The 23,961-nt window shown below is 40.0% G+C and overlaps 1 protein-coding gene across 4 annotated transcripts in view; it reads left to right on the top strand.

Moving 5' to 3' along the window:
• The window catches only part of sytl5 (synaptotagmin like 5), an 81,971-nt gene that overhangs the window by 23,381 nt on the left and 34,629 nt on the right, over positions 1 to 23,961 (top strand). For all 4 annotated transcript variants that reach the window (XM_008107379.3, XM_008107378.3, XM_062977180.1 and 1 more), the window contains exons 2-4: positions 1,425 to 1,824; positions 10,028 to 10,246; positions 22,855 to 22,970. In XM_008107379.3, coding sequence (XP_008105586.2) covers positions 1,706 to 1,824; positions 10,028 to 10,246; positions 22,855 to 22,970 — 454 coding nt within the window. In that variant the 5' untranslated portion in view covers positions 1,425 to 1,705. The remainder of the gene's footprint in view (positions 1 to 1,424; positions 1,825 to 10,027; positions 10,247 to 22,854; positions 22,971 to 23,961) is intronic.

Raw genomic sequence — 23,961 nt, 5'->3', positions numbered from 1 at the left:
AGTTACAAGCTCCCTGAGTTCCCCTCATGAAGCCCTCTGGAGAAGTCTAAAAGGCCAGTGGCATGTCCGCTGCCATTTTGACTAAGACAGGGCACGAAAGGCAGCCAGCACTCAGCCCTCCGCCCTCCCCCAAACCCACAGTAATGGTATCTATTCCATGTCCAGCAAAATATGTAATCTCTAGATATATTCTAGGTCTTTCAGTGTGACATAATTCATTTCAACAGGGTTTACTATTATTTGCAGCTTTACATATCCATGTGAAGTCCAAGCACATATCCGCTGTGGATATGGAACTTGAATTCATTTGACAATTTAGTGAATGCTAAGGAAGTGATTGTGATAAATGTTTGCTATACTTTTAAGGATATAATTTTAATTCAGGTGTGTTTTAATATAACAAATGTGATATTTTTCATTGTGACTCAGTATAATTTTTAAAATGTTATTCATGTGAACTGCTTGAGGTCTTAGATTTGTGTCAAAAGTAGCATATAAATGAAATAAATACATGCATATTTCCTGTCCATTATGGAACCAATGGCTGCAGTTCTAGGCATTTGGACAATAAATGCCACTTGCCACTGTGCACAGCAATGGCAAAAGTGAATGAAATTATTTGCTTTTTCCAAGATCCATAATATGGAAATTAATAATTAAATTCCTGATTATTAATATCTGTCAAATAGTCCTTAAAAGGGGGGTTTGAATACAGCTGAGAGAAATATTTTCATTTGAAATATTCATCAAACTAATAAAACTCATCTGCAGTGTGTTTCTCCTCACAAATTAAATAGGAAATACCAGCTAATAAGAAAGAAATGGATGGATAATTTTTAGAAAGTTGAGAAAGATAAATGGCAATTTTATACTTAAGTGGATACTTTTCTTAACCTTATTAATTGCCTGCCAAATGAAGGATTAATTTTACAATTACTACACACTAAAAGCAGATCTAGCAATATAAAAGAATAATTATGCTGATAAAAATTAATTAAGCAATAGGATAATTATATGAATAAAGATGAACATATGCTCTGAAAATTATTCTGGCCATGTGGTGGAAGAGTCAGATTACATTTTTTGTTTGTGTTTCCAATTGTAATTTGAACTGAACTCACTGCATGATTAGCCACCCTGGGGTTTGTGAACTAACTCTTGCATCTTATGGTGATTTCCAGGACATTCTCAACTACCTTGATTTGGAAAGTCAGGGTTTCTTCCTGCTGTGATTAGGACATAAACAGATATATTTTAATATTTGTATGTCAGATGTCAGCTAAAATAGTAAATGCCACATGTATCTCTACACAAAAAACTAGGAATGCAAGGATGGTTAAGTGTCGGTCACGCAATTGAAAGTGTTTTTAAGTAAAATGGTGTTCACTGTAAAATAATGTCTTCTTGTCCTTGGCATTTTTCAGGTAATCGGAGTGAAAAGATGTGAAGAAATCATTAACACAAAGGTCATCTATCAATAAGAAACTGAAGCATGTTCAAGATCTGGAGCAAAATTGCAGTGGATACTGAAGTCATCAAAATTATAGGGTTTTTGTTCTGGTATTGGTCTTAGATGTACAGGTTGGCTCCTGCCAGGAGATATTTTCACTTTTTAATGGCTGGTTACATGCAATGATGTGTCTTTAAACTCCCCATCACTCCTGGAACATACAACTATAACACAAAACAATTCAGTTTAGGCAACATGTCTAAAAATCTAGAGATTATCAATTTGTCATTTTTACTGGACCACGAAAGAGAAACCATATTGGGAGTACTGAAGAGAGATGAATACCTGAAAAAAATTGAAGATAAAAGGATCAGGTAATACTGTTTTTCTGTGGGTTCATTTCTGAAACAAATCAGATATCAGTGAAATTATGATGGCCTCTGAAATGGCACATATGGGTCTTGTACGCAGGTGCAAGACAAGTTGGAATTCGCTAGAGCTCTTAAGAACCTTCAGGTATTAGCTTCACTCACTTCCCCTGAGTATATAGCCAGCTGCAGGGGCTAACACCTCAGTCCCTTTTCAACCGCATCTGCAGCAGCAGTAAAGGAGTTGCTCTTGGATCTTACCCTAACTGAAGCAGATATTTCACTTGGACCAGATTCACTATTCTGGTGGATCTCCCTTGAACAACTCACCTCCTTCTGGTGTTGGCCTTGGACTGTTTAACAACTCTCTTCTTAATCCCTTGGTTTGACCTGAACTGTTTGACAACACTTTCCTCTTATCCCTGGACTTTACTTTAGCCCTCCTGTCATGAGTACCCTCCAGGGCTTGTTTGTTCTTGTCGGTTTCTCCAGAGGCTTTAGCTGTTAACTTACGTTACTTTCCTGTTGCAGCCACATTTGTTAAGAAATGCCAGGCATGTGGGGAAAAGCTCCCTGATGCGCAGCCCTTTGCTTACTGCATTTGGGGGAAGTCTGTATGCTTGAGGCTTGTGAAATTTGCCAAGCGTTTGCCCCCACCCCCACCCCCACCCCCAAGCAGGCAAATCCCGGGAGGCTTGCTTAAGAACTCTTCTTTATGAGCAGACATTTTGCCCCTCTCCAACTCGTTTGAGGGAGCACTCTGCATCACAACTACCTTGCCTCCCAAGCAGTTAACATCTGACATCCCCTCGGCTTCTCGTGCCTCAGCGATGGATTCTCTGACAAGCCAGGCAGGACCCTTTAAGACAAGGAAGGCCCATGTCTCCCCCTTCACACCCACTGCCTTTCTACCCTCTGCGAAAGGTAAAGATAAAGGGGAAGAAGCAGAGGAAGAGTGTGTTCAAGATGGCTTCCCAACATGGCATGAGTCGTCTGCCCCAGTCTTGCCAGCACATTTAGCCTCCCCTTTGTCTAATCTGCCACTGAGTGGATGCTGCCCCATCTCTTCCCCAGGTGCTACCTGGCTTGGATCATGCCCTGGATGATGCCAGCCTCCATATAACCCCCTCCCCCTGGTGCCAGAGGCGAAGGTGTTCAATGGCACACACATTTGCCCAACTGAGGGATGATGCCCCCCAGAGCCTATGCAGGGGGGACTGATGCATGGCTACATGGTGCACTCCCAAGGCTCGACTCGTTCTGCTTCTCCCTGTAAAAATGTATTTTATGGGCTCAGCAATCCTTACCTGCATTTGTATACTGCTATTCCTGGAGAACCTGCTGGTCTTCTGCCACTCGAGAGCGCCTTATCAGGGCCTTACCATGAAGGGCAGTGATGGAACTCTCCCTACTTGGCACTTTCTAGCCTTGCTTAATCCAATGAGCCTTTTCACCTCTGTCTCTGGGCTCTTGTCAGTAGCCTCCATGGATGTTTTCCATAAGCCGAACTACTGGCATCGCTTGCTGCACAGTCCCCTTATTCATTGGTTGATTCTTAGTCATTGGCTACAGAACATCCCAGTCATGAACCAGCAGAGGACATTGATTTTAGTTCTCCAATAGACAGAATTTTTCGGCCCTGATGGTCCGGTTGGCCCATGCACTTAGTTTACCAGCTTCTCAGGCAGGGCACCCTGTACAGGACCCTATATTTTCTGCAAGTCAGCAGCAAATACCTGTGCCAACAGTGTTTCATTATTGCCCTTCTTGCCACATATTATTCTGTGATACCCCCATCATCAGTGTCACCCACCTTGAAGCAGACAGACAACCTTTACAAGATATGCTTTTCTTCAGCAGAATGGTGGGAAAAGCCTCCAAAGCCCAACTCAATTGTGGTTGATATTTCACAGTCCCACCCCTCTCTGAGAACCCACTCCATTCCTTCTGACAAGGAGGGACAGAGGCTTCATGCTATAGGCTGCAAAGTCTGCGGGTATTTTTGCCTGACTGGCCCAAATGTACCAGGATTTTTTTGGAACAAAATGGCACCCTAGTTAGACCACCTGCCAACAGAAGATCAGAGGATGGTCTGTACCTTCACACAAGAAGCTTGAACTCTGGCAGGGCTACAGAAAGATCTAGCAAAACATATTGCTGAGTCAGCTGGCCACCTGTTTGCGTCTGCAATGACTCTCTGAGATCATGCATGGCTCCATTTTCTGGACTCTCCACTACAGCGAGAACAGTAATTGAGAACTTTCCTATGCACGAGTCTGGCCTCCTCCATCCTGATACAGACTCTCAGTTAAAACATAATCATAAGGTGCACAGATTCGGTTTTCCACCTACAGGGTCTCAACAATCATGGTCGAGAGGCCCTACATATCCTGTCTCATATCGCCGTAGATATAGTCCTACCACCTTCAGAACCAGGACTACGGCACAGCCACCATCAGCTTTTGATAGCAGACCACCCATTCCACCAATAACCCAACACCTGGGCAGGGGAAAGCAGCCTGCCCAGTCCAGGCACTGTTTCTAGTTTTTTCTTGACTGGCTTTACCCTGCATAGAAGGACAACATTCCTACTCTTCTGATTTTACACCTTTATTTTCTAACTTTTTGCCTTTATATAGGCTTCATTATAATGTTGGCTCCAGGCAATGTTGACTCTTCCCCCAGACCAGCACCAACATTTTTGGATAACCTCCACCCTTCTTTTGAGGCATGGTGCAATATCATTACCGATAACTGGGTGCTTAATATCATCAGAAGGAATTACGCTATTGACTTTACTCAGCTCCCTTCAGTTGGCTGTCTTAGAGCTACATCTCCTTCTGCCCTGCTCAGAAGAAAGAGCCTTGATGAAAAATGGTGCCATAAATCGCCAGAGTCAATCTCAGATTCACAAATGTTTATTTTTACAATACTTTTTAGTTTTCAAAAAAAGATGGTGGCATTCACCCAGTCCTGAACTTGCGGGGCATCAATCAATATATTGAGTTTTGCAAATTCTGGGTGGTGACCTTGCTAATTATTCTGCTATTGCTACACAAAGGGGCCTCTGACTACATTTGGCAAGTAAGGCTGTGGACTGTGACAACTAGTGAGTCTGATGCACAACATTCTTTTTGCTTAGCATTTAACAAAGTTAGGCTGTGGTTGTTGTGAAGCATTGTAGATTAAGGTCTGATGACTCATTTGCTTTCTCTGTCTCCTGTCATCTTGGAGCACTTAATTCCTTCAATTTTGAAATGAGCACATTGTCATAGTCATTTACTGATTCACTCTTGAAGCCATTGCAGGGAAAGAGGGATGTATTTTCCACATCAAACACAGCTGTCAGAATTTATGATTATCTCAGGCACTGGCAAAGTAGAGCATCTTTGTTTGGTCATGCTTGCATCTATCTCTTCTTCTGAAGACCTCAGAGCTGCATTCCTGGCCTTCCCAGATTTATTCACCTCATCCAAGCCTACTCGGCTTCATAGAAATATTTCTATCAAGACTATTCAGTAAACTAGTTGTAGTAGTCATTGAGATGAACTTGCAGTGGTACCTTCTAATTGTGTTATATGTCAGCTGGTGGTTTTGTAGGATCACAGAACTGAAGAACTGGGAGGGACAAAGCAGCCATGACCTAATGAGTTGCAATTTCTGCCTACTTACTTCTTACCTGTGCCACATGTCTGGTAGAATTCTATTGTGCTGTTTGGCCATATATGGAAGAATATTTTTTAAAAATGTAAAACATAGTTCTAGGTGGAAAGTATTACACTTGTAGGGGAGACACAGAGAGATAATACAACAGATACATCATTATTGCTTTGTAATCTTAAGTATCTTACCTCTGTAAAATTTGTTTAATTGGACTAAGAAAAGTGGGTGCAAGATGACAGGATACTTGGTTAAAGCCATATTGTCATGTCCAGGATGTAACTTCTACAGTATAGCTCCTCCCAAACATTGGTGGAATGTTATAGTGTGAACTTTATGGGACACAAAAACAAATAGGCCACACTTTTGCCCTTTGCTACAGTGTTATCAGCTACACAGTAATATACATACCCCAGCCTTGTTATATAATCTAATATCACAGTTTGAGTAGAACTCTTAATGAGCAGCAGTTCTTTGTCTATATAGGATTCTTTTGAGCGCAACTTGCTTCATCTTACATGATGAAGTTTCATTACTATGCCACAACTGAAAAAATTTGTTCACCTAAACCAGAGGTTCCCAACCTTTTTCAAATCATTACCCCATTTTATAAAGGCAAAGTGACAGACTACCCTGATACATTAATAATAAGCTTTTTAATAGGGTAATTGAAAATACAGCAAAAATAGATTTTTTTCAGTATAATGTGACTCAGAATAATGTTAACTGTGCATGAACCTGGACTTCACAGCAAGATAACCCGACAAATGAAAGATCATTACATATTTACACAAGCACATATCTGTGCAGGATGCAATTGCATGATTTTTTTGACTTCGCTTTTTTAAATTTTCATAGTTCACGATTGCACAGCAACCCAGAGACACCCTTCACGTCTTCCTTTGCGGTCGCAACCCATGGATTAGGAACCACTAACATAAACCTTTTCACAGATGTGGCTTCCTTCCTTATCTAAGTGGTGGTCAGAAAACCTTTAGTATCTAAGTTATATATTATCCAACACTTTTGCCAATATTTGTATGTATTTTTTAAAATTTCAGCATATTTCTCAAAATCTGTTAGAACATACTGTAATAAATCTTTTTTTTAAATTCTCCCCACAAGTAAAGTCAAAACTGTAATACATGTACTTTTTATTTGTACAATTTACAAGGATGATAGACTAAGGTTAATATCCCCTCTACTCACCAAATGGCCAGGAAAAACCCTAAATTGGTACTGCAGTTATTTACTTTCTGATCTTGACAGAAGGGTAATGGAGCAAGTGGCTAAATTTCTCCTTGCAGTGGCAAAAAGCCACAAGTGCTTCATGAATAATCTATAAGTGTTGAGAGTGTAACAAAGAGTACCTAGGAGACTTATTACTAATCGGTAATCAGTTCTGTTTTAGATTATAAAGATAGTCATTTAACCAATAGCGAATGGAGATACTTGTTATTAACTATAAGCCAAATGCAATGTCAAAAATTATTCAAATGCAGTATTCCATTATTGTACTCTCACTTGACTTTAGCCAATGGTTTGTTGACCGAAATAAAGGCAACTGAATTCTCCCCACACTTACCAATACAGTAGAGTCTCACTTATCAAGCTAAACGGGCCGGCAGAACCTTGGATAAGTGAATATCTTGGATAATATGGAGGGATTAAGGAAAAGCCTATTAAACATCAAATTAGGTTATGATTTTACAAATTAAGCACCAAAACATCAAGTTATACAACAATTTGACAGAAAAAGTAGTTCAGTACGCAGTAATGTTATGTTGTAATTACTGTATTTACGAATTTAGCACCAAAATATCATGATATATTGAAAACATTGACTACAAAAATGCCTTGGATAATCCAGAACCTTGGATAAGCGAGTCTTGGATAAGTGAGACTCTACTGTATCTGTATATATCATGTGTATATCCTAGACTAAGATAATGTACTTTAAAGCTTCATGTTTTACAGCTGGATGTTTCCTCAACCCTAATATCATGTGATGGGTATTAAAAGATGCCATTTAGTAGAATACTTGGGCCAGTCCATGAGAACTGTAATCATAGCCAGTGTGATCGAAGAAAAGACTGGAATCACGTTTAAATAGTGTACCCCACAGCTATGTATTGAGATGTTCTGTGAAGACTGTACATTTAATTTTCTTAAATACACAGAAAGGAGTCTTTTAAGAGGGTTTCATTAATAATCCTTTGAAGAGATGAATATAATGTACTGCATTTAATTTATAAAATGTGTCTATAGGCTGGAATTAGAATGAGGACAAAGTGTTCATAACTAGTACTGAAATTTCTTCTTTTTCTTTCTTCCCCCAATTGGATGTAATAGTTACAGCTATGCATCTTTCTTCCAATGGCAGAGAAATTATAGTCTTTTCAGAATGGTCTGTAGTTTTCTTTTCTTGGCTCCTTTCTCCTTCCTATGGTTTATTTAAAGATTTCTCTCATTATTTATGTTAATGAACAATACTTGAAGACGAGCTTCTAAAACTTCCTGATTTTTCCATTAATTTATTCATTAAATACAGAAATGCAGAATATAGTCGGTTTTCCACATTCACTGGGGTTAGGGTCACAGGAATCCCAGTGAAAGTGGAAAGAATTCGAGATAACACTTCTCTAAGAATTTCTAGGTCTCCCAGCATGACTTTATGGTCACCAGAAGCTGAACATATAATTGTATTGGAGGACCTAGAGAATCCTGTGACCTTATCACAACCCCCCTCCCCCCGGGTGACGTTTTGCCAGAAAGTGGCAAAAGGACAAGCATGTGGGTGAATCTGTCACCTCAGGCACCACTCCAGCGCAGCTACACTTCTCCCATCACCAAGGAAAGCATCGCCTAAGTGGGGCAGAAGTGTGCTGTCTCCATTGAAGTCAGCACAACATGGGAGCCTTCTTGTGTTGACAAGGAAGCGTTCTAGGACACTTCCATGCCAGTTGGGGGTAGGAGCTTCTGTCATAAATTAAGGGACGTTGTGTGCCCATCTGTCCCGCAACTGGGGAAGAAGTGTCCTAGGATGCTAAAAATTCCTCATGTGATGAGGTCCCTAGAGAGGTGTTCTCTAGAAATGACTGGAGGAAGTTGACAATAGTCACATTGGAGGAGCTCAAGATTCTTAGAAATCAAATCCATGAATAATCAAATCTATGGGAGTCAAAACCACAAATGTGGAGAGATTATTGTAATTTCTATATGGAAATTGTCCTATTGTTGAAGATAGTCTGAATGTCTTACTGACCTAGCTCTGTTCTTATTATGCTACAAAAGATGATTCTGTCCTATCTGCCTGAATGAGGATCATACAATACATGATTTATGCATACATGTATGCGTGTGTGTACTTGCATGCATGTGCACACCTATGACAGTACTATTTAGGGATTGCTACCATAGATGTTAACTTTAAATCATGAAATCTTTTGTGATGAATTCATCTGTGAGATGACCATATCACAGATAACAAAATTCCCAAGATTGGCCAATGAGTATTGGAGACACAAAGGAAAAACACTTTAAATCTCAGTGTAACATCTATGTTGGAGGGCAAGACACCTTGAAGCATTTATCTTCTCTTATATGTATATCCACATAAAAGATTATACTTGTTTTCTGTATGACTCTATAAAACTGAGTGTACATCTTATTTTTGACAGTTGCAAAATTCTTCATATTCATGTTTTACTCGGTGTATAAATCACTCAGTCTCTATCTTCTTTCTTTGTTTGGCTTTGTATATCATCATCACATTATTTATATAACATCATTCATCTTGTTATACATTTAATTACACCTTAATTTATTCAGATCCTTTCGATGTAAATGTTTTTAACTATTCTTTGGTTGTCACTTAAGTTTTTATGTTTATATACTGGGGAAAATGGAAAGAAAAAAGAGGGGCTGACTAAGGGCAAGATGGATGGATGGTATCCTTGAAGTGACTGGCTTGACCTTGAAGGAGCTGGGGGTGGCCTTGGCTTACGGGGAGCTCTGGTGTGGGCTGGTCCATGAGGTCACGAAGAATCAGAAGCGACTGAACGAATAAACAACAATTAATGCAATATATTTGTTGTTTTGATTTGTTTAGTTGTTTACATCGGCATTGAATGTTGGCTGGTTTTTCTTTTCTGGAAATTACCCTGAGTCCCCCTGGGGAGATAGGGCTGGTTACAAACAAAATATTATTATTATTTCTCAGAATGACTCACACCGTTTATAGTGGTTTTTGTATTCAAAGTAGCTCAAAAGCCACATTCAGAAATTACTGCCTATTTTTCTGTTAGCATTTTAATGCCACTCGGAGTGATTGAAATTTGTTTTATTTAATGTAATGCTCAACATTTGGTGCTTTAAATTCAAATATGCAAATTGGTTCCAATGAAAAGTGTACTGCTATGAAAACTCTGAAAGGAGCCTTGATTTGTGATGACTTACTCACACACGTGTCAGGTTTAAAGCATTTTATGAAGTGACAAATCATGCCTGCTAGCAACCTTTTTTAAAACATAAAACTTTTTTCTTCCAGGAAACTGCAGAATGAGTTACTAGAGGTGAAACGGAAAGGCGGGCGGCATCAACAACGCCAGCTTGAAAACAGCAGGGTCTGCATTCGCTGTCAGAAAAATTTGGGCTTAATCTTTGATAGAGGAGATTTTTGCCCAACATGTGGACTTAGAGTTTGCAGCCAATGCCGTGTTGAAGGGATGGGTGGCAAATGGAAATGCACAGTGTGTGATAAAATTGGGTGAGTTTATTTTTTTAAGTGAACACATTTTGGTAATTCATTTTTCTGATCTTATATGATTGGTGAGTGACATGAAAGTGTAATTAGTGTATAGGGTCAGGATAATGAAGGCATGATTGGGGTCCAGATATACCTCAGTTAATATTGTCTAGATGGAGGTTTCTTTTGCAAAATCAGCCCTAGGAAGATGGTGAAGGAGAAGATTGGAGAAGCATAGATTTCCACTATCAGGTTGTAGCAACATGTCAGCAGTAAACAATGACCTGGTTGTTTCATTTTCAATGTGTATATTGTTAGCTTTGGATAAAAGTTTTTTCTGAAACATGTTGAATCACTCTTCTTTTTGTAGTCTAGGACCCAAACCCTATTCTGTCCATGCTATTTCTATCAGTGATACCAAATTTTCTGTTACAGATGTCATGCCAGGAACTTATCTACTTTCAGAAAAAGAGGTATCCCTGTAGTTCTTGTCAGAAATAGCAACCTTCCAAGCCTTTCACTATTTGTTTGTTAATGTATATATTTGCTAGCCTGTATTGTATATGTATGGTGATTTGCCAGTTTGACTACCTCTATGGTGTGGGAGGAGTTATATACATTTTTCAAGGAAGATTTTGTTGTTGTTTTTTTCTCTGACACTATATTTTGAACTAAAAGGTTTCAAGTGAGTATATATTGTCATAGACAGAACGCCACCAAATAGAGTAAAACTCAGTTTATTGAGGTTACAAAACTGAAAATGCCCGTAGGAAACAAAGGATTAGGCGAACACTTGACTTCAGTGTGAAAAGTAACAAAAACAGCTCCGTTTGAACTAAAACGGTTCAAAAGGATAAACCGGATTAAACAGGAGTTTAATCCGGATTAAATCAAAAGTGCTTACTTCAGCCTGCAAATTTAGCAAACAAAAGAGGATTAACAAAGGTCAGAATGAACACAATAAACTAGCAGCAGATTCCTCTCTGCTACTCAAAAGCTACTGATGAGTAAATCAGGCTGTTTACTCCTCCGTGCAACGAGCGAAATCCGGGTCCAGGCACATCAATCAGGGTAACGGCAGTCAGCAGGGTCTCAATCCGGTCCAAGGTCGAAAGCCAAGTGCAGACGTCTAGAATTCCACAAGTCCCACCGATAGCCACAGAAGGGATAATCCGGGGTCGAAGTCAGTCAGTCCAGCGTCAATCCAGAGTAGGTAATTAATGTCCATCAAAAAGACGACGGAGGTCCAAGCTATCAAGATTAAACACAAGTTGCACAGAAAACCCCACACAGTACCTCCCGCCACCTATGCCCAGTGTCCTTAGTAACTTACGTATCCAGCAACGAATCACACCCGTCTTCAGGAAGTTCCCCAACAAGAGCCCAAGCGTTCGTCCAGATTACCTTGCCCAACGCAATTAGACATTGATCCTAAACCCCATTTTATCCCAGTTCAAACTCATCATCGCTGTCAGCTGCCATCCTAGTCCCAGGTGCCTCATCATCATCCTCATCAGAGCTAAAACACCTTTGACTACGCCCCACAGCATCCCCAGCTGTGGATCCCGCTCCATCCCTCCAGCCCGTCCATGGGTCTGATCCTGCAACCCGCCAATCGCCTCCCATGCTTTCATTACCGGGGACACCCAAATCCTCCCTCACACGAGTCCACTCCATGTCATCCTCCTCCGAGCTGACCATTTCTTCCTCCATTCCCTCGGTAAAACCCTCAAAAGAGTCCTCATCTGTTGGTTCTGCAAATAAGTCCCGGAGCCGTTTCCTTTCACGCTCCTCAAAAGAGTCTGACTCACGAGGAGTCTTACGACCCCGTCTCCTAGTATCGGAGCCAGAAGGCTCAACCATAACATATATGGTTTGGGCAATCACAATTACAACTGCAACTTCACCTTCAAAGAAACAAGCATCCTCTGCCAACCAAACATATTTTTATAGTGGCATGTCTTTGTCCTTGGAAGTTCAAAGACATGGTTCTTCAGTTTAAAAGCTGAAATACCCCTGTGTCATTACATGAATATTTATGAACATCACTTGGTTAAAGAGTTGATTTCTAACAAGGTCATGCTTCTATTGACTAGTGGTTTTCAAAAGGTGGTCTCCGCATGTTCATGGAGATTCACATTTGCCAAACGGATGTGACATCATTTTTCCTTTTCAATAAGGTTATGATTGCCATTTGTTTCCAAAAGGTTATTGCCCCAGAGAGAGGGTGCAGTAATTCCCAAAAGTTCTATCCCAGTATTTTCTACTTGTAACTGGAGCAGGTGGATTCCTTTGTAGAAAACAGTATTCTGTTAAAGGCTGGATCTATGCTGCCCTATATCCCAGGATCTGGTCCCAGATTATCTGCTGTGAAATTGATTATATGAGTCTACACTGTCAGATAATCTGGGATAAGAAAATAGACCCAGCCAAAAAGGTGATGCCTAGAAAAACTGATGTCATTAACTAGTGCAGACCTGCATTAAGCATTTTCACTTATCCTGTACTAGCATTTCTACCCTCATCAATATTATTATTGTTTCATTAACCTATTTAAAAAAAACAAAAACTATGGCTAAAGCATACCCAGAACTACAGGCAGTTTTCCATGTCTGCAGTAGGATGAACCCAGCCCAGATTTTAGACCAGACTTTTAATGAGCCATCCATGTTGCCAAACCCAGGGTGCTTCCAGACAGCATAAAAATGTGGTTATTAAATGGAAGACAAAAAATTCTGGAACCAGAATGCAGGTCTCCACACCTGTGGGTCCTGGGATTTCTTCCGCTGCTGTCCTCACAGGTTCTGTCCTCTGTTTCAGAATAAGATGGAGGACGAACAGGAGACATTTGGTGGAAAGTTTCTTTTAAAAGAAATCAGTTATGTGCTGGACCGTATATGCGCACATGCAAATATCTTAATATAAATTCAAGCAGATTTGCATGTGCACATATGAGATTCAGCACATAACGGAGGGATTTTTTAAAAAAAACTTCCATCAGATTTTTTTCTTCTCTCAATTTTTTATTCAAGCTCTGTTTAATATTATACATTGTAAAATAAAGAGTTTCAGAGAGTTATAATTGCTCTCTGTTCCTGCTTCCTTTAAACCGCCTGTGTGTCTGTTTCACGGCCCAATCAGCTGATCAGCTGTTTCAGGCTTTTAAAAAGCAGACATGTGCTGAAGCAGTCTCCATTGGGGAAGGGAAGGAAATCATGTGTTTTTCCCGAGTGCAGGAATATAAAGTGATGTGAATAAGTGCATTTTCTGTCTGGTGCATTTTCTGTCTGTCTGATGTGAATAAGTGCATTTTCTGTCAATAAAAGGGGACCTTTTTACCCCGTGTTTTTGTCTGTTGTAGCGAATCAGCACGGATTTACTGTTAGCATCATGTAGCCACCCCCCTTTTAACTCTGGAAATCCCATGTTTTAGGTGCTGTGTAGATGAACCCCCAGAGGTGCAGCATCTCGGATTATTTAGTTCAGAGTAGCCTGTTTTATTTACATGGATGGTGGCTTCTACCACTGTCAGACATCTACTCCTTGGTTTGCATTCTAAGTATTGTAGATAAAACTCCAGTAATTAAATGTGAAGATGTAGGAGAAAGCATATTACCCTGGGTGTCCCCAGATGGCGTAGTGGACTAAGTGACTTGAAGGTTGAATTGCTGACCTGAAAGCTGCTAGGTTCGAATCCCACCCAGGGAGAGTGCGGATGAGCTCCCTCTATCAGCTCCATGCGGCGACATGAGAGAAGCCTCCCACAAGGATGGTAAAAACATCAAAACATCCGGGCGTCCCCTGGGCAATGTCCTTGCAGATGGTCAATTCTCTCACTCTGGAAGCGACTCAAGTTGCTCCTGAGACGAAAAAAAAAAAAAAAAGCTTGGGTGTCTTCAAACAGATTTAACCAGGCCAGCTGTTTACTTCAAGCCAGATTTTTGTCCCTACAAGCAAGCATCTTGGGATTGCTAATGATAGAACTTAGAGTTTAGTTTGTGATAATTCTTCCCTTTACTGAAACATACTGTCCTCAGCTGATGCTAGCAGAAAGAGTTGTGCTTTTTGCTTTGTTATCCATGATGGACCTTGTTATTTGGCATGGATGGGTTTCTTATAGCTTAAAATTGCTTTGGTGATTGGCATGTTGGCAATGAAAAGGAACTTTGTGTGCCTTTTGTTACCATGGTAGAAAATGAGAGATGGAGGGAAAGGGTTGTTAATAAATACTGCTGTGTGGATTTTTTTGCGGGCAGAACCTATCATGGGCCTCAATAATAATGTTTACAGCATGTTGCAATCTGTAACAGTTGTCCTTTTAAGAGCAGCATGTATGTCCCTATCACATGAAAATAGTCAAATGAACGACAATGCATTTTGTGCAGATCTCTTGGTGTATTCTGATTAATTTGAGTTGCTTGTTAGAGAGATGTCACAAATAAAAAGCTCCTTGGGCGTGCAGAAGTAAAATTATAATCATAAAGCACTTCATTAGGCAGTGTAGGTTAGCAATTAAATGTGAAGCAAACAATTTCTAAGTACTATTAGCAGAGACTAAAGAGTAAACAAGACAAACGAGAAAATGCTAAGCATAAGACCAGTATGCCCAGAAAACTCACAACAATCCAGTGTGCACAATTTTTTTACTTGTAGTGTAGTGTTTCTTTTTATTATGTAAAAGAAAAAATACAGATGATTTTTTAAAAGTTTGAGGTATCTGGATGTATAATCAAATGTACTACAGTTTATATTCATTTTGGTGCTCTTAAGGTGCTGGCACTAAATTGTTGCCAATTGTGAACTGCCCTGAATTCCCTTTGAGGTATATAAATATCAGAAATAAATAAATGTAAAAGATTTAAAATGTCTGCCCTTTTAAAAAATATATTTCTTAGAACTTCTAGCTACCAGCATTTAAAAACTCAAAAATCAGAACAGTAAATAAAGAGCAAGACTCAAAAAGCAGGGGAATTCAAGACAAGGATTAATTAGGGCCAGGTAACACCTCCTAACAAAGGATTCCCCCAGGCAGCTACCAGCCAGGCCTTGAAACTGCGGCCCAGTAAAATGCTAATCAAGGTGGCAAATTGCAACATTTACGCATACCTCAAGCAGACAAGAGTTCTTCCCTCTCCCCTGGATACTCCACAGATATATAAACCTCACTTACTTAGTTTCCAACAAACCTCTCAACCTCTGAGGATGCCTGCCATAGATGTGAGCGAAACATCAGGAGAGAATGCTTCTGGAACATGGCCAAGACCATAGCAAGAAAAAAAATGGGGGGACACCTTTTTTTAGCGAATCATGAAGAGTAGTTCTATAACACAAAATAATTTGGAAATCAGACTCCATTGCTAAACTTCAGTGGGCACTCATGGGGATTTGGTTAATCAGTTAAAATTCATCAATAAACCAGTTTAAAAAAAAACTTGAAATTTTGGGGGGGGGGTGTGTGTGTGAATCCCTAACACCCCCCTCCCTTGGCTAAAGCCCTGAACATGACCACGCAGCCTGGGAAACTCACAACAACCCAGTGTGCACACCTATTTACTCGTAGTGCAGTGTTTCTTTTTATTATTTAAAAGGAAAAATTCAGGTCATTTAAAAAGATGTTTGAGGTATCTGGTTGTATATTCAAATGTACTGTCCTTCCGTCTTCCCACTGCATCCCCTTGCTTAATGGAAATCTGATTTTTGTTGTTATTTGAAGAATTTCACCTTAATCTTCATGCAGAGTTTAGCTTACAATAGGATGAACCCTCTGCATTCACAAATTCAGCCATCCACAGTTTAATATCTACTTCTATCTATATCTATCTAAGTCAAACTTTGACTTTGCCATTATATATAAGGGACCTTTGTATATCATAGTACAGTAGAGTCTCACTTATCCAAGCTAAACGGGCCGGCAGCAGCTTGGATAAGCGAATATCTTGGATAATAAGGAGGGATTAAGGAAAAGCCTATTAAACATAAAATTATGTTAGGATTTTACAAATTAAGCACCAAAACATCATGTTATACAACAAATTTGACATAAAAAGTAGTTCAATACGCAGTAATGTTATGTTGTAATTACTGTATTTACGAATTTAGCACCAAAATATCACAATATATTGAAAATATTGACTACAAAAATGGCTTGGATTATCCAGAGGCTTGGATAAGTGAGGCTTGGATTAGTGAGACTCTACTGTACTTTAGCATCCAGTGTGGGTCCTGGAACCAAGCCCCAGCAGATACTGAGGGCCACTGTATTTTACTTAATGGGTTTTATTTTTATGTACAGTACTTGGAAGTTAGACATGCTCTAATTATTATTGCTGTGATACAATGGGTCCTCCATATCCATGGATTTAACCATCCATTTTTTTTTCAAAAAAAGTTTGATTTGTATACCTATTTTATATCACACCAACTTTTCTTTGGCAAAAAGGGCTTGCAAGTTGAAAACGTTTTAAAAGCCCTCTTCTAGAACACGGCTCTTCTTAAATTGTCAGCAGGGCTCACTATTTGGCTGTTTAGTCGTCTTATTGAGTGCATCTGTACTGTAGAATTAATGCAGTTTGACACCATTTTAACAGTCCTAATTCAATGCTATGGAATCATGAGAGTTGTAGTTTGCTGAGGCTCCTTTTCAGTACTCCTTTTCAGTACTCCTTTGCAGAGAAGATTAAAAAACCTTGTAAAACTACAGCTCCCATAATTCCATAACATTGAATCAGGACAGTTAAAGTGTGTCAAATTGCATTGATTCTGCAGTGTAGAAGCACCCACTGAGGAACTCCTTGAGTTTGTCAAAACCAGTTGTAACAAGCATCTTTGGCCACAACCCGCTGAGATATTGATAGTTGTAAATCTAACTGATTAAGCCTAGATTTGCTCTGAGCATGTAGAAACCAAAGGATCCTAATAAAGAGCAGACACTGTGCAGCTGATTGTCTTTATGTAGAAAATCCCTCTCTCTTATCCTTAGCTTTATTATTAGAGCCGCAGTGGCACATTGGGTTAAACCCTTATGCCAGCTAGACTGCTGACCTGAGGGTTGGGTTGCTGACCTGAAGGTTGCTGGTTCAAATCTGCGAGATGGGGTGAGCTCCCTTTTGTCAACTCTAGTTTGTAGGGACATGAGAGGAGCATCCCAGCAGGATGGTAGCACATCCAGATGTCCCCTGGGGAAAGTCTCTGTAAACAGCCAAATCTCTCACACTAGAAGCAACTTGCAGTAAGTTCTCAAGTCGCTTCTGACACGATAAAAAGAAAGCTCTGTTATTACCCTGTAGTCTGCCCCCTTCCCAAGGTAATGTTCTCCCTTTTGCCCGGTAGAGGGCGAAAACCTACACATTCACCTTTAGATCTTAATATATGACCTCTTATTTTCTACGTAATTGGAGACATATTTAAATGTAAATGCACATATCTGCAACTATCTACTGTGGGCCCTAAGCAACACCATGTAGAATATGCTTAATAGACAGTCAACAGAACTGGGCTGACTGTCTATTAAGCAAATTCTACATGGTGTTGCTTAGGGCCCACAGTAAATAGTTGCAGATATGGGCATGTGAGTAGATCAATAGGTACTGCTCCAGCGGGAAGGTAACGGCACTCCATGCAGTCATGCCGGCCACATGACCTTGGAGGTGTCTACGGACAACGCCGGCTCTTCGGCTTAGAAATGGAGATGAGCACCAACCCCCAGAGTCAGATATGACTGGACTTAACGTCAGGGGAAACCTTTACCTTTACCTATGGGCATTTAAACTTAATTTTATATCATTGATTATCACAGAGATTGAATTCAAAGACATAGCCATGTTATTCCAAATAAGTATGCAAAGGAATCTTGTAGCACTTAATTTAGAGAAAGAGGTTGGTAGCATAAGCTTCGTAGACTTCATCAGATGCAGTGAAGGTATTCTGTGTCACAGTAACTTTGTTTCTCTTTATACTCTAAATATTTTGTAAATGGACTAAACATCCAGGAACTACTGAATAACGTTTATTTTTGACTTCTTGTCAAAGCATCAACATTTTAAAGAAGCAGCTGACAAGTTTTCTTTTGTATGAAAACAAATTCAGACTTTGGCTGTGGTGAAATGTCTTTCTATTTAGGAGACAGCACTAATTATAGCAGACACTTGCCACATTCAATAAGAAAGATATGTATTTGGCTTTAGGCAGCAGCTTAAGAAGGATTATTGATGATTCAGAAGGCAAATATATATCACATTCACTTCCTGTAAACCAATTTGTCACAGTTAAAGGAATTCACCACTCTGTGGTGTTAAACTGTTAAATTTGGGAGGTGAGGAAGAGTCCTTTAAGTTATGTTCCTTATACAGTTTTTCCAGACTTTATCAAATGTGATGCTGGCAGCATGCCAGATATATCACAGCATGAAATTGTAATTTCTGTGCTGGTGAGCAGAGTCAGGAGGATGGCTTGATATTGTATATTGTTCTATCTGGTGAATTATTTAGAGCACAATTTAGCCATAAATTTAAGTCCAAAGGGAGGGATGAGCACACACAGAGATTATGTTTCATTTTATCTTTCACCCATAAACCCACAGAATAGATCAAATACCATCTTATCTGACATATACTTAAACTCGAGCATCCATGTACTTCATCTTTTTAGAATTGAATTTGAATTTGCTGGCTCTAGTATAGCACATTATCAAATCCAAGGACTGAGTTCACTATTTCCTTAGCTTCAGAAAACAGAAAGGTAGGACCGGATGTCATGAGTCTACTATTGGCATTTTACTCCAGATCATTTTTTTTTTTTTTTGGAATGTTAAGTCACTTCAGTCAATGACCTGGCTGGAACATTGTGGGATATACAGCACAAATGGTAAGGGGTCAGATGAATGTTTTGTCAATGCTCCCTTCTGATATGAGTATCACCAGTAAGAATGCTTCCCACCCCAATGTATCTATTAATGTATAACAACTAGCTTTCCATTAATGTGTTTATAAAAGAATAACCAAAAGCATCCAGCATTGGCCAAATGTGTCAAACGGGGATGTGTTATTGCCCCAACCTTATTTTCCATCTTCATCACTATGATACTTCATCTTGTTGATGGAAAGCTTCCCACCGGTGTAAAAATCATCTATCAGATGGATGGCAAGCTATTTAACTTCCACAGATTGAAAGCCAAAACCAAGGTCACAACAACATGTTATAGAACTCCAATATGCCGATGATAACGTCTGTGCACATTCAGACAAAGACCTACAAGCCACTCTAAACACTTTTGCAGAAGCATACAAGAAGCTCAGCCTCTCATTGAACATCGAAAAAACCCAAGTGATTTATTTATTTATTTATTTATTTATTTATTTACAGTATTTATATTCCGCCCTTCTCACCTTGAAGGGGACTCACATTGTATATACATATAAGGCAAACATTCAATGCCATATACACATAGAACAAAGACAGAGACATACGCAGAGGCAATTTAACCTTCTCCTGAGGGGATGTTCGATTCCGGCCACAGGGGGAGCACCTGCTTCATCATCCACTGCGACGGCACTTCCTCATTCCAATGGTGGCTGGATGATTTTTTTTTATGGAGTCGTAAATTAGTTAAATTAGCTTCCCCACTTTATAGTGGTACCTTAATTTCCTACTTGATAGATGCAACTATCTTTCGGATTGCTAGGTCAGCAACAAGCAGGGGCTATTTTTTATTTTTAATTGTCGGGTGCTCACCCCGCAACGGGCTGGCCTCGAACTCATGACCTCTTGGTCAGAGTGATTTATTGCAGCTGGCTGCTCACCAGCCTCTGCCACATCCCGGCCCCAGCCCGGATTCCTGGATGACACCGATTCTCTGGACCCATCGCAGTCTGGGTTCAGGCCTGGGCACAGTACCGAGACGGCTTTGATCGCCTTGGTGGATGACCTCCGCAGAGAGCTAGACAGGGAGAGTGTGACCCTGCTGGTCCTCCTGGACATCTCAGCAGTTTTCGATACCATCAGCCATGGTATCCTTCTGGGTTGGGTCTCGGGGGCATGGCTATGCTATGGCCCCGGTCCTTCCTGGAGAGCCATTCCCAGTTGGTGAAGCAGGGGGACACCTGCTCAGACCCCTGGCCTTTTATCTGTAGGGTCCTGCAAGGTTACATTCTGTCTCCCATGCTATTTAATATGTACATGAAATTGCCGGGCGAGGTCATCCAGAGTTTTGGAGTTCGGTGCCATCTCTACGCAGAGTCGGACGACTGGACTGAATGTGAGGGGAATACCTTTACCTTTACTAAGTGACTGAGGGCTGTGCATATTTTCTCTTTCTCTTTTAAAAAAGCTTTCCAATTAAAAACTACATAGCAATAGCTTACTATGTGTAAAATTTTATTATAAATTAATTAAAAATAATACCTCTATTAGTCAGTAAAGTCTTTAAAAATCCTCAGCAATGAACTTTACATGCACTGTGCCGTCCGCCAGACAATAAAAAAAACTATAAAGCTGAAACGTGCCGTCCTATATCCGGGCGAACTGCAAATCCCTATAAGCTGTCCTAAAAATATTGAACGACTGAGTCTGGAAAACTTAAAAAAAAAAAGGATGTTTATTCATACAAGGTTGTAAACTTGGCACAGATCTTAAAGTTACAGAAAATGAAACAAATTTCTATAGGTTTTAGTTACAGAATTATCCCTGGTTCCAGAAGGCAAAGGTGATTATAAAACCACTACACCCTAATCACGCTGTCTATAATAGAAGGAGAAACTCTTTCCTTCCCTATCTTTACAGCAAAGATTAGTTCTAGAAGCGACGGAATAACCTTGCTCCTCTAATTAGATTTTCTATTCCAGATCAGTATAATTCAATACTTATCTAATTTGGATAGGCTTAGATTGGCCTGGTTTTGAGGATGATTTGTCCCAGTTAGCTTTGCACAGCTGCAGCACGTTGGAAGACTATAGCCAAAATGAGGCTCCAAAATGGAGACTAGACCCTGGTTAAAAAAGGGCGGTCCTAAGATGTTGTACTCTTTGACCAATCATTGCAAAGAAGACTGCAGTCAGCTCTTGCAGACTCCAAGCCACCTTTCCTGGGCCTTTGCAGCCAGAGGCTGAAACAAAATGTAAAGGAGGGAAAACAAACAAACGACCAATAGGTAAGGCAAACCATCGTCCTGGGGGACGGAACATGCACTTAAATTGATATGGATTATTGGTATTGCTAGTAAATTGATTATGACATTGGCTGACAATGACTACAATGTATTTTTCCATTGACCGTAATGTGCGGCATCAATCTGCCATGTCAGCTGTAGAGACCATGTGAGGCTGTAAAAAGGGGCATGGGGATCACACAAAACCCACAAGGCACTCACCTATGATCTAGAATTTAAGCATTTTTCTCAATTTGCCTCAAACCTTTCCTCTGACTTATTGTGTGAGCTCAGCTTGGGATGATGAACTATTGATGATGGCAGAAGTGCAAAAGAGATGGTGAGCCCAAGGTAGGGAGATGGAGAACACAGCACTTCACATGTAAAGGTCACAAGACGAAGAAAAGCTTTCACTGCTCTTAGGTTGACCTATGATTGCATGTATGAGATGATTTGTGGTATTCAGCTTGCTTTGAGATACCAGGGACCATATATTAAGGAAAGTTTAAAACTGATCTCTTACGCCTACTTGATTTCTCCTTTTCTTTCCTTGTATTCTTTATTTGAGTGCCCAGATTAAAGTAGATACTTAACCAGTTTTACAATCTCACCAAAGGAGCAAGGGTGAGATTGGGGAATTTGTATGTACCTTCAAATCTTTTTTGACTGACTGGAACCTATCATGGGGATTTTTCAGCAAGTTTTGTTACCCAGTGGAGTTCACTTGCCCAAAGTCACCCAGTGGGGTTCCCTGGCTGAGTGGGATTTAAATGCTAGTTTCTGGAGTTGTAACTCAATGGTCAAAGCATGACACCATGCTGGGTATCTGTGGAACTGCTTAGAAGGGTTTAACATGAAACAGAAAACAGCAGGTATTAGAAAGGGTTATGTGCTTCTCCTTCTTATTCCTTCTTCAAAATTTCCCTCCCAAATTGCATGTACAATAGAGTCTCACTTATCCAACATAAACGGGCCAGCAGAATGTTGGATAAGCGAATATGTTGGATAATAAGGAGGGATTAAGGAAAAGCCTATTAAACATCAAATTAGGTTATGATTTTACAAATTAAGCACTAAAACATCATGTTATAAAACAAATTTGACAGAAGAAGTAGTTCAATACGCAGTAATGCTATGTAGTAATTACTGTATTTACGAATTTAGCACCAAAATATCACGATGTGTTGAAAACATTGACTACAAAAATGCGTTGGATAATCCAGAACATTGGATAAGCGAGTCTTGGATAAGTGAAATTCCACTGTATTTGCAAAATTGTTCTTTATTAAGTTTTGCAAACTAAATGATAATGCAAATGCCATTGCCTCCTTTCTGGTCATGTAGTCATATACTTGTGCTCTTACATGTGCCTTATCTTTAAATCTTTGCCAAAGCAACTTTGATTTCTTGAGCAGATGGGGAAACCAAATAACTAGCTCACCTTGATTATATCAGTTTGTACCATTTTAGCTTTATTTCTTTCATGCAGGCATCTTAGGATAGTAACAGGAGAATGGTTTTTTGAAGAGAGATCAAAGCGCTTCAAACAATCCAAGCTACTTGGAACAGATGTTGTTAGACGGTCCCTCCTGCGCAAGCTCCCAGGTAAAAATAACAAGATGAAGAAGAATCTGCTTTATTTATATGTGTCTATAGCCTTGCCAATTCCACATTTTTTTTGTTTTATAAAGACTTGGCCTTTATAGAATTTTTAAAATCCTCTAATGTTGGTTACCCAATGATCTCTTGTCTATGGGACTAGCCAGGACAACAATTGCTTGGTTTCAGCAGCCCTGCAGCATCGAATACTACTTCATCAGGTTGGAAGCAGATGAAGATGTGAAAGTAGTGTGACCCTCTAGATCAGTAGTTCTCAACCTGGGATCCCCAGATGTTTTTGGCCTTCAACTCCAATAAATCCTAGCAGCTAGTAAACTGGCTGGGATTTCTGAGAGTTGTAGGCCAAAAACGTTTGGGGACCTCAGGTTGTGAACCACTGCTTTAGATGTTGTTGATTTTCAATTCATTATATTGCTCACCATTTGTTATAATCTGATGCTGGAAGGTGTTACAGTCCAACATTTGATGGCCTGAACATTCCTCATCGCTTTAATCTGTTCATCTGCCTCCATCCTGTTACCAACATTATATTGTGACAGGCCTTGTTTTCTTTTAAGCATCTGTGTCTCTTGCTTGTATTTCTTATTTGAAGTTTCATTGGGGGTAGTTTCACTTTATTCCTTGCCTTTATTACCTCTTCCCTTTATTGTGTTGCTCATGCTAGCTGTTTCGGGCATTTTCCTTATAATGGTGTGATATCATCATAATCAGCGATTCCTCGTGTCTGAGTATGATTACCTTCTAAGTGTAGGGTCTAGGCGGTGGGTCCGTAGATGATAATAGAGGCCTATTCTTGATCTGCATGTTCTTTCACGGTGAGGACATTGGTTCCCAGATGGAAAGTGGGTTTCCATCAGGGCTGGCTTGACATGCCTTCCTCTTGACACATTTCTCCCTTTCACCCTCCATTCATTCCTCTTCGAATTCCACAGCACTGTTAGTAACAGCTAACCTCCAGTTAGAATGCTTGAGGGCC

Source organism: Anolis carolinensis, chromosome 3 (genome assembly GCF_035594765.1).
Source record: "Anolis carolinensis isolate JA03-04 chromosome 3, rAnoCar3.1.pri, whole genome shotgun sequence".
Lineage (NCBI taxonomy): Eukaryota > Metazoa > Chordata > Lepidosauria > Squamata > Dactyloidae > Anolis > Anolis carolinensis.
Note: the sequence above shows the minus strand (reverse complement) of the source record. Positions and strands in the feature narration are given on the sequence as shown.